General features: G+C 41.9%; 1 protein-coding gene across 1 annotated transcript in view; it reads right to left on the bottom strand.

Moving 5' to 3' along the window:
* Nucleotides 1–12,021, bottom strand: part of THADA (THADA armadillo repeat containing) — a gene marked incomplete at its 5' end in the record, with an annotated part of 322,555 nt that overhangs the window by 141,305 nt on the left and 169,229 nt on the right. The window contains one exon of the mRNA XM_080813492.1: nucleotides 9,394–9,562. Within this exon, the coding sequence (XP_080669618.1) occupies nucleotides 9,394–9,562 (169 nt within the window). The remainder of the gene's footprint in view (nucleotides 1–9,393; nucleotides 9,563–12,021) is intronic.

The raw sequence follows: 12,021 nt of genomic DNA, 5'->3' as shown, positions 1-12,021 counted from the left end.
AAGGAATAACAACTCGATAGGCAGGAACTCGACCCTTAAAAATCAGAACTAATCTTAGCTCTTATAGTCTTTAATCTGACCTACAGATAGGTAGGGCACACTGACGGGCCCAAGGAAGCTCTCTGTGAAGCATGCGAACACAGTCAATCAAGACTGCTGAAAATCAACTCACCTTCTCTCCTATGCACACGCTCACATATCAGTAGGAATCCTCACCTTGTTAACAACATTAGTTCAATGTACAACACTCATTTTTCTCAAACACAGCTTTTCTGAGGATAAAATCTTTCCCTCGCCATCTACAACAATGGTCTTTGCATTTTGGGATCATCGACCCCTTCTGGGGCCAGCTGTGATGGTGGCGACAGCAGCAGCAGCAGCAGCAAGCAGGAACTGTGACAACTAATGTTCACCGACTGCTTACCATACGCTAGAGACCATGGCGAGCACCGCTCGTGTCTGAATTCATTTAACCCCCCCACAACCAACCTGTGAGACAGTGGTCTCTTCCCATTTACTGAGGCGGATGTGGAGGCACAGAAATCAACTTACCTAAAACAACAGCTAGCAAGCAGCAGAGCTAGGATCTACGTGGAGACAAACTGGTTCCAGAGGCCATGTTCCCGCTTACGTGGTATAACCTCTTAGAGCATACACACACAGCTTTTACATACTTACTTCTTTGGAAATTACATACTACCCTATTGATACGCACATTACTATACATCTGATATACAAAAGCAGTTGAAAGGATGAGAGAGACAGATAACGTGCCAACCTATTCTTCCACACACATTACCATCTTGCACACCTCACTTTGAAGGCCATGGCCCAACAGTGCAGATGGCTTGGCCTGGTGTTGGTGGGCTCTGAGGGCTGACCTGTGCCCACCTCTCCAACATACTCCAGGCAAGAGGCTTACCCTCTGTCCCCCGCAGACACCTTCTGCATGACTCCCCTCTGAGCCGTGGCTCACGTCAAGTCCCTATGCCAACAACAGAAAATTCCAGTGTCCCCACGAGGCTTTCTCTGAGCTCTCCTCTCAGCTGTGTGCGCTCAGCCATGTGCCGGGCCCACACCACAGCTGTGCCTTTTTGTGTAGTTGTTTGTGGTGTGGATGGCTTGTTCTCTGCCTCAGCTCATAAGCCTCTTGAAGGCAGAGAACAGGCTACACATTACCTTTCCTTTGTATCTTCCATGGCATCTGGCATACTATTACACACTTAATTAGCACTCAGTGTTTGCTAAATAAAAGAGCAAGTACACTTTCTCTCTATTTACTGCACATCTCTAAGGCCCGAGTCCAGAGAGTTAAAGGAAAGATCATCCTGGAAAACAGGAGATACGATTAGATGCTTTCCTCTTTACCTAAGCTCATGGGAACCAGGACAGACTGACTGGCTTGTATTGGGAAATGACTTCACATAGTCCCCAGTAATCTGCATGTATAGCATGGAGACTTCACAGAACATTCTAGTTTCTAAAGTAAAAGCATCCTTCCTGGCCTTGTTTATTCACTACTCACTGCCTCCTCTATTAGCACTTCCTTAGAGTTAAAGGTAATCTTGAATGTACAGACATGTGTAACAAACCCAGTTTCAGGAGAAAAGAGGTTTATGTTTTACTTTAAAAAAAAAAAAAAAAGGTTTTCCTTGTCTCTTAATGGGATTTGCTCAAATGTTACCTTTTCAACAATGACTGTTCTGACACCTCATTTAATAGTGCCATCTGCCTTCCTCTCTAATCACCTCCTGATTCACCTTATCCTACTCTGCTTGTTCTTTTTGTCCATATTAGTTATTACCTTCTAATAAATGATATAATTTACTATAATAAATTAGAATAAATCCTATTATAATATCATTTACTCTTTGGTCTGTCTCCCTACCTCCTGCATGCAAGGTCTGTGAGGAGAGATCTTTGCGAGCAAGGATGGTTTCCTTTGCTCCCTGATGTATTCCAAGAATCTAGAACAGTGTTTGGCATGTGGTTGGTACTCAGTCAGCAGAATGTACAAATAAGTAGATGATGTCAACTTCCATTTCATTCCACACCTTGAAAGGCCTCAGAGAGTGTCACTTTAGCCTTAGAATGTTCTTTCTCTCATCCAGAGAAGTGGTAGAACATGGCAGTTAACCACACAAGCTTGAAAGCTTTGAATCCCAGCTGTGCTTTTGCTAATTTATCCCTGTATAACTTTAGTCAAATCTTATAACCCTTCCTGCCCTCAGTTTTCTCATTAGTACAATGGGAATAATACCCATCACTCAGAGGAGCCTCCACAGGTACTCAATAAACGCACACGCGTGTGCACGCACACACGCACACACACACACTCACACACACACTACATATGGACTCAGTAACTGGCGTGTGCGTGTGTGTATATATACATTCTTTTCATCATTACTTCCCCCACTGTAATCCCAAACAGTGACAAAAGTCTGGGGACACATCTTCAGATAAATCTAGAAATTCTGCATATCAGGAGTACAAAGCACTACAAAAAGCAGTAGTGTTTTTGGCTGGGACAGTGACAGTGCACTACAGTCAATGCTCCAGACCTGGCAGCTAAAAGCTGTCTCCTCCACCCAGAGAAAGCTCCCTAAGTAACACATACCAAATAAAAGCCTTTCGATATGTGTAAGGAAAGGATTAATTCATCTTCAGAAGTAGCATTTTAATTAAAAATGACTTTTCTGGGCTTATATCCAGAAAGGAATATATTGCCAAAAGGTAAGATTTAACAAGGTTTAGCTCTTTCTTTCTTTCTTTTTTTTTAAATTAAAGTGCTTCCCAATCCCTTTCACGTCAAGGCACACACAGAAAATAATCTTTCTTTGGCACCCCGGGACAAACAGATGCCACAGCTCCCAGCTGCAGGTGACTGCCTAGAGCCTTGAGCCCCACTCGGCCCCACTCAGACTTGCTGAGAGTTAAAGGAATCAATAAATACTTGGCACACTTGCAAGCACACCATTGGAGGATCACTGCCTTAGTCCTTCTTGGACTGGAGACCTTCCTAGCAACTTAGATTTTTCTCCCTTCACATAAACACCAGTCCTTGGGAAGAGAGAAAGAATGAATCTGGCCAGTAGTGACCAGAGTGAGCATTTTCTTTATGACTCGGTCCAGAAAAAAAGCACACTGACCAGCAATCCATTTATAACTTACAACATCAGCATAATTTCATGCTTTTGTTTTTACTTTCCATTCTGAAATTTTATTTTCTGTGTATAAAATAAACAATGGACACAGGCCAACCTTAAGTCACCAAATGGAATCTATCAAGCAGTGTTCTATTTCTGGGCAGCTGGAGCATTCTACTTTATGTTTCACAATTTTGTACTTGTAAGAAATGTGAAAAAGATAGAATTTCTCAAGCACAAGGTGTGGTCTTACATGGTCACTTTTTTAAAGATGGAATCGATCATTCTTTTAAATTCAACTCTAAGTTTTGGGGTAGCACCTAGTAAAAAATACATCTTCTACAAACATTCATTTCCTGATATTAAGAAAATGCCGACAGAATTTATACTTAAGACTACCTCTATCACTGATTTTCTTTTTATTTCCACTACTCTCTGCCGCAGAGAGTTAAGGAAGGTTGGTCTTATCCCTGTTTCCCTGAACTTGAAGAAATTTTTCCTTCAGAAAAGTAGCTGGCTGAATTGACCTGCCTTTCTTTCTTTCCTGGTTTTCTGCTTTTCTTTTCCACAAAGGTAATGCCAAGACCTGCCTCTATTTTTGTCCTCCTGCTGTCCTGCCCAGCCCAGCTGTTCCCACCCCCATAAAGATCCTAACTCTAGGCCTGACACAGAACATTCTAGACTAAAACAGGCTGTTATCTTAGTCTCCGTTTCCTTTCATGCCTGATGCCCTATCTGGCAGCTCTATCTTTTGCCCCATCTTCTTTTCTGTTACTCATATGCTCCCTGGTCCCCGAGGGTTCAGCTGGCTCACTTGGCTTCTAACCCACAGCTCCCCCGACCGGGAGGTAAGAGCCTTAAAGGCAAACTCGTGTCTTCACCTGTACCTAGAACTGGGCCTGAGTCTGCTGAATTGAATGCAATCTTGACCTCTTTTTCATGTTCCCAGCAGCTCCCGGGCCTAGAGCCCACAATTCCTGTGGGTGTCCATGTTTGAGAGGTTTTGTCACATCCTTAAGGATGACGGAGGTATGGCAACTTCAAACTTGGCTACAACGTAGGTCCCAATGGAGGATTCTGTATTTTTAGGTTCAGACTATTAAATGAGAGACCCAACAGAAATGATGAGAAAGAGATGAGTGGAGAGAAGGAAGGTGCAATGCCATATGATTTCACTTGTAAGTGGAATCTAAAAAGCAAAACCACAAATGAGTAAACAAATAAAAAGCAGAATCAGACCCGTAAATACAGAGACTGATTGCTGCCAGAGGGGAGGGGGTGGGGAGATGGGCACAATGGGTGAAGGGGAGTGGGAGGTACAGCCTTCCAGTTATGGAATGAGGAAGTCATGGGAATAAAAGACACAGCACAGGGAACACAATGATATCCTAAAGGCGACGTAATGGGACAGATGGGAGCTACACTTGTGCTGAGCATAGGATCACCTGTAGAGCTGGTGAGTCACTATGTTGTACACCTGAGACTAATGCAACATTGTGTGTCAACTACACTAAAAAACAGAATGTCTTTTGCTTCTTGTAGCCTCTTATGGCTTCACTGACTTCCTCTGTCCCTCTGTCTTTATAACACCGATGGATTTACTTTGTTTCCAGCATCAAATCAGGTTTTCAGAACTGAGCAACAAGGGATTAAAAACAGAGTGGAGATGGGATTCTTTGTCTGGTTTCCCGAGGCAGAAAAAGTTGTTATTCACATCAACTATTAGGAGTGATTTCTCAACACCTGGCAGGATTGCTGAGAGTATTAATGAAATCGCACATGCAATTTACATGTGTGATTTACATTCTACAGGAGGTGCTCAAATATGTTCATTTTACTTCTCTTATGGCAAACTCACAAAATGTGTGGGCCTAGGCTGTCTGAAATCCATGCTGGCTAATATTTCATGTCAACCCAAGTGTGCAATACCACCACTCAGCTTCACGGCCAGAAAAGTGATTTAGGATTTTCCAAGTGCAAAAATCAAGGCTCCAAATTTGGGTGGTAGGGGAAGGAGGTGGAGGAGTAAGAGAATTAAACAAGGTGTTCAACAGATGATGCTGGCAAAAACTGAGAAAATTTAATACCAGCAAAGGGATGTTCAGAACTGTGGGTATTACGTGGATTAAGTGGCAAAAAAAAGAATACCTTTGCCTAGAAGTTTCACATAAATGCAAAAGTGGTTTTTCTGCTTCAGTAGAAGCCGAATTACCTTGACTGTTCTCTTTATTCACATAAGAGAGCTTCAGTAAAGAAAGAGCAGGGACCACCTCTTACAGGTTTATATCATGAGAAAAAGAAGTAAAACAGAAAATGAAAAAAAAACTCAAAATTCAAGTTTCTATTTCAAATGGTCTCTATTTCCTTATGAAACACCAAAATGTGAGTTAAGTACCCTAGAATCAGAATAAATCTTGCCTTGTAATTGTTGACCAAAACGCTTCCTCAACATAAGAGAACTTTTTGAATGCCAATATGATTTCTTAGGAGTGATAAGTAACCTAGTAACAATGTTAAGGCCCCAACATGAAGAATTTTGGCAACAAAAACAGACGGTTAATTCTACTTAAAAGACAGGGTAGCCCTGCCAGCCTGTGTTGTTCCCAAATGAGGTAATGTCCATGGCTCTTATCTAGCCTTTACGGAGATTTAATGTCATTTACCATTGGCTCTTACCAACGGCTGCATAATCTCACCTTTTCTCATGTGTGTTACTTCTATCCATGTCAGCATTGCAATTAGAAACCTCTGGTTTTTAAAATGATTAAGAAACTGATTCCCACATGTCTTCTTTTGATGCATGTCCTATAATTTGAGTCTTGCTTCAACTGTTCCAGAAAATTCAGAGATCAGCATAGTTCTCATTTTCAAGGTATTTTATAGAAATACTCTGAGGTTTGATGTATTTATGTAAATATTTTTCCAAGAAGCCAAAATGTGTAATTCAAGAAAAAGTTCTGTGAAAGAACTTGCTTTTACAAAATGATTTCCTCCTTTCAAAAAAAAGGGGGGGGGAGCTATTTTATATTTATTTAGCTGGCTCTGAAAGTCCCATGGAGATTCTCATGCCTTTCAATCCCTAACACCTCTTTTCCAGGTGCAGGCCTTTTATCGGTTTCAAAGGTGGCTTTATGTGGAGAAGGAATCCAAAAGCTGTAGAAAGGAAAGAGAAAAAGAGCCCTCCCCATCTTAACCCCTTAAGCTTTCCTCACAAAGAACAAGAGAGTGAAACCGAACTATTACAACACAGACGAGACACCCAAATGGGACACGACAGAAGGGTTTTCACATGCCTTTGACTTCCTTTTTCACCCAGGGTACAGACCAATCTTGGTAAAGACAGGAATCCGTTTGACAAACATGAACACGACACCTAACACCCAACGCCCATACTGTTCTGTTCTGTTTTCAACAAGCCCTTCACTTCCCAACACTCAGAAACAAAAGCGACAGCCACAACCAATCTGGAGTTACAGGGCTTTTACCTTTCTGTGGAGTTTCATGCTTTGGGTCCCAGGAAAAGTCAATTTGAGATATTAGAGGCAGCCCAGAGACAGAGCAGAAGACCATGCTTTGTTGCCGGGCAGACTGGTGAGACAAAGGCCAGACCTGTTAGGGCTGCGTGTGGGAAACGAGGCTGGGAGGCCCATTTGTACAAGTGGCGAGACAGCCAAAGAAGCAATTCCGCCTTACCGCTTCTGACAAAATTCAGCCAAGAGTTGATCTGCAGGGAAGAAAATCTGCTGGCTGATCCCCACTCCTTCCTTGACAATCTGAGCCCCCCTTCTAACTCAGCTGCAGAATCGAGACATCTTTGAAAAGCCTGTTCTTTGTTACTCATTACTGCCAGCTCCTAACCTTCAAAGCACCAGAATCGGACAGAATCAAGTCACCTAACTTGTATGTGCCTCAGGGTCCCACGTTTAAAACCAAGCTAATACCACCCCGTCTTCTCTTCATCACTGAGATATGTTGAGGACCAAGAGAAGCGAGCACCTGAGGGTCTTCCCTGAAGAGACCACCAAAGGCCCACAGTGTATACAACACAGACCAGAGGGTCTGCTCTGGGGCCCTTGGGGGTCACCGTGCTCTTTTTAGATCTGCAAGATCAAACTCTTTCCAAAACGCCACTAGGCCACTCCTTCTCGTGCAGTACACAGCGGAGTCTGCTGGGGCCACGAGGTGTGTGATGATGTCATCACTCTAATCATGACTAATGGAATGTGTGCTTGTGAGTTCTTGTGCTGTAAGATTTTCTGTTTTAGAGTCTAGTTAAGTATCGGTAGACAAAAGCTCTTTGGAATCTTCAATAACTTGCCTGAGGTTAAAGAGGCCCTGAGACCAGTGCAAGACCAGCCAATCCGGAACTTGGTTCCACTGAAGCATGCAGTTCCCAGATGGGTCAACTTCTCACCCACCCTGAGCCTTGCCATGTGCTGTTCTCTCTGCATGAGGGACTCCCCCTCCCTCTTCTGCCTGGCTAGTTTTTTTCCTGCTCTTTACTTAGATGTTGCTTTCTCTGGGACACTTTCCTTGGCTTCCCCAAAACGAGTCAGATGACCTTGCCGTGTGCACACTACACTGTGATTGCCCAAGTTCAGGCCTTTTTTTGGCCTTTGACTCCTTTAATGCAACAACTGTTCTGACAGACACAGCAGTACGTAGGAGGCATTCCACAACTACTGGCTGAATATATACAAGACCAAGGAAGGAAGGCAAGAAAATAGGTCTCTCTTGCATTCATTCTCACCTAGAGGGAATCAGTTACTAAAAATATTAGTGTCCATTATAGAACAGGCTCACTAAAGCTAGGATAATAATAACAAAAGTAACTATATACCATATTATGTACCTGGTACTATTCTATGCACTTGATATGCATTAGTTCATTTAATCTTCACAAAATCCCTAACAGGTATACATTACTATTATCCTTATTTCAAAAATGAAGACACAACACTATAGGTTAACTATACTGTAATTAAAATTAAAAAACCTAATAAAAACAATGAAGAGACAGAAGTGTAAGCAGTGAGTAATAGATCAGAGATAGACGCCAAGCCTGTCTGGTTCCAGAGTCCCATACTGTTAATCACTCTAGCCTCTCGTGTCGGCAGTGCAGACCTCAAGCTTAGAGCATATATTGAGATCGCAAGGCCATCTCTCAACTCTGCTCACAAACCGGGCACAAGATTTGATACTTAAATCCCCCCCCAATGCCATGACCCACCATGAGTGACCCCGGCAGACACGTGAACAGTTCTCACCAGTACCATCTGTTTCCTAGGTAAGAGGTAGGGCTTAAAATAGACAATTTCAGGGGCGCCTGGGTGGCTCAGTGGGTTGGGGCCTATGCCTTTGGTTCGGGTCATGATCCCAGGGTCCTGGGATCGAGCCCCGCATCGGGCTCTCTACTCAGCAGGGAGCCTGCTTCCTCCTCTCTCTCTGCCTGCCTTTCTACCTACTTGTGATCTCTGTCAAATAAATAAATAAAATCTTAAAAAAAAAAAAAGACAGTTTTAGTAAGAAGTCTATTTCTCATTCATTTGTTGTACTTTAGTCCTTTCTAGAGGAAATGTTAAAAGCGATAAATATATTTGTATATTTATTAAAAATAAAAAAGTTTCTCTTGTAGCACAGAGAAAACAGGAAAGTAAGGATTGATCTTTCCATGTGCTATGGTGTTACACTGCTGGGGAAATTCCCCGTGATGTGTATAACTCTCCTTCTGTGTCTTGTACTAACTTTTCTTTCAAGGAATACCCACAGCTTCACCCTGAACAGGGAGTGGCCCAGAACATTCTGCAGGCACTTGATGGAAAAGACAAAACTCTAAGTGGTTCAGAGAGGTAAGTCCAAACGGGAAAGCTTGCTGTGTAAAGCAGGATTTATTGCAAAAGACGATCTGACTGAATCACAGTGTGATGCTGTACTTGTATGTTTTTTAATGAAAAAACAAAACACACCTAGGAAATACCTTTTCTTTCAGCAATAGAAAAAAGTTCTACAGATAAAGTTAAAAGCTTGTGTATCTTGGGTGATGGGACATTGGGGAAGGTATGTGCTATGGTGAGTGCTGTGAAGTGTAAACCTGGCGATTCACAGACCTGTACCCCTGGGGCTAATAATACATTATATGTTAATAAAAAAAAAAAAAGCTTGTGTATCAAATCTTAACCTGCTAACAGTACATGAGAAATCAAACTTTATTCTGTGCTGTTTGACACAGAGTAACTGTATTTACCTGGAGAAGTGTCCCATGAATATGGTTTTGCCGGAAACACTGGTCAGTGTGGTTGGGGAGTTTGGCCAACAGAGTTCGGATGGTAGCAGGGATTTCATCTACCATAACAAATGGGACCAAGGCACGAGCTGCCATTTCACGGGACCGGTAGACAGGCGAGTGACCACATCTGGGGAGACAAAAACACAAGATCATTCAATACTCATTTCCACATTCGTGCCTTTGTATATGCTAATGTTCTATCTAGCTCCAGATGGGACAACTGAGCTGGGGGAGATAGGAGTTCCCAATGTTTTTTTATACTTCCCTTATGCCAATGATTGTATGTGTGGGTTAGTGTTAGCTCTACAGGTGATTTTCCTTTTCACATAAATACCATTAATATCTGTGGTTTTATCACAGGGATAAATGCAGATCGGCTCTGGGAATGATTCAATAAACAGGTAGTAGCAAAAATAGCTTCCTCCTCAACAATCAAACAACTATTCATTGGGTACTCAAAATGAACAAACGATAAGTGCCAAGAGAAATAAAACAGTCATTGTGAGGGAGTCTATATTCTGGTTGGCAAGATGAGCAGTACATTTGAGAAGATGACCAAAAGCATAAGACAGTTCTGGGAAAGTGATAAGCAAGTGATTATCATATTATGGCTACATGAGGATAAGACTGTAGGTTGTGGTGTCGAGAAGGATAGAACTCAGGAAAGCAAGCATAATTCTAAGAACGCCAAAACCAGGAAGTTGTTTCAGTCAGAAACAGTGAGATAAAGAAAGGGTAAAAATGCTCAAGGGACAGGTAGATGTGGTCTGACTAAAGCAGAGGCTCTGAAATAACATTGGAACTTTAGGCTGAGAAATGGGTCTGGCTAGACTGGGTAGTGCCACAAATGACAGACTATATGATCTTGAACTTATTGTCAAGAGAACAAGAGTTGGACCCTCAAGTCACTGAATCCTAGCCTCTGAGATGACTCACACCCAAAGAGCTTGAATAAAAGCCAGTTCTTAAATCAGTGAAAGTCAGAGACAAGTGGTATTTTGAGATTCTACAGAGGTCACTGGAAAGGCAGGTCATCTAAGGGCCTCTTGACTTTGTAAACACTCAGAACCTGAGAGCCCACAACCATTTTGCTGAAAGTGTGCACTTGAGAGCCTTCACAGAGATAGTGTTATTTGAGGGGAAGGCCCAGAGTAGGTATGGTAGGTCTTGGCTTAAATAAGTTCTTACCTAGAACTCGCAAGCCTTCATGATCTTTTACCCAATTGAAAAAGTAACTCAACTCATAGAAATATCTTAGACTCAGAGACAAGGATGGGAAAGATTAGAAGATAGTAGACTCTGTGGAAGAATGAGACTGTCTCTTGCTTTGTTTTCAAAATTACTTAGTATTCCAAAAGGAATTACTGGTAAGATCTGGGCCATGGTAGGTTTAGCATGTGGAGGGACAAAGCCCTATGACTGAAATGTTTCTAATACCCCAGAAGTACCACTGACATTTATCTTAGTATGACAATAAAAGAACAGGCACAATTTCTATACAATTTCTGTTTGGAATGATCCAAACAATTTCATTATGGAGAGTGGTAAGTTAAGCACTGTGTCATTTTTTTCCTCCTACAAGTGTAGGTCTGTGAGACAAGTCAATCACCGCACACTTTATGGATGGGGAAGAGCTCACCTTACATGGTACTGTAAAATCCTGAGAGCTAATGTTATCAAAAAGACAGTAGCTAGGTAGCTAGAGATTTCCCAGTGGTCTTTGACTAGGTTCTGCCAAATCACCCATTTTCTACTTATTTTTCCTTTAAAATGATTAAATGTTTAATCTTTAATTGGCAAATACATTGAAGTGTTTGCTTTGGCTCATGGTGAGTGGGGGGGGGGTGGAGATTGAGAAAACTTCACTTGACAGAGAAAAGAAAATACTCTGAAAATGCTTTGAGATTTAATTAGCAAATGACCTCACTCAGCCCAGTCATTTGTCGGAAGCTTCCCCATCTGTCTGTCCCCTACCCCTCCAACACACACACTTTGTGTTAGTGTGTGTTTTATGTTACCAAACTGGGCTCTTGTATATAAATGTTTCTTTTCAAATACAAATAACTCTGACATGGTTACAGATGTTTAGTTTCTAATTAGCAGTAACTGTACACTAAAGAATGCCCCTCCTTTTGCTCCTGACCTTTAGCAAATGATGATTTCCCAAAGGAATCTGGCATCCATACAGGAGAAAGAATGGAAAGTGGGAAAAGTGCCAGAATTTTCTGTTTTCGGATACCCTGTGCTAGGGTACTTTCCAAATGCACACAATCAGGTTAAAGAGCAAAACAAAATCTCCCCTTAGAAAAGTAATGCAATTACAGAAAAAAAGAGAAGCTTACTTTAAAATATTTAATTATCACTCATTGTGAAATGATGATTAAATGTAATTTTAAACTCCTCTCATTGCACATTGTTAAAATGGAAGAATAGATTATAGTCAACACACACACACACACACACACACACACACACATTAAGCAAAAAACATTTCCAGGTTACTGTTTTGTCAATTACTGGGGGGCAGAGAGGGGTCTGATGACATTTAGCTCTTCTCCAGGTCTATGTGGCCTGGAGTGTGAGGGG

This window comes from Martes martes, assembly GCF_963455335.1.
Source record: "Martes martes genome assembly, chromosome: 9".
Lineage (NCBI taxonomy): Eukaryota > Metazoa > Chordata > Mammalia > Carnivora > Mustelidae > Martes > Martes martes.
The sequence above is the reverse complement of the archived record's forward strand: the minus strand, read 5'-3'. Positions and strand labels throughout refer to the sequence as shown.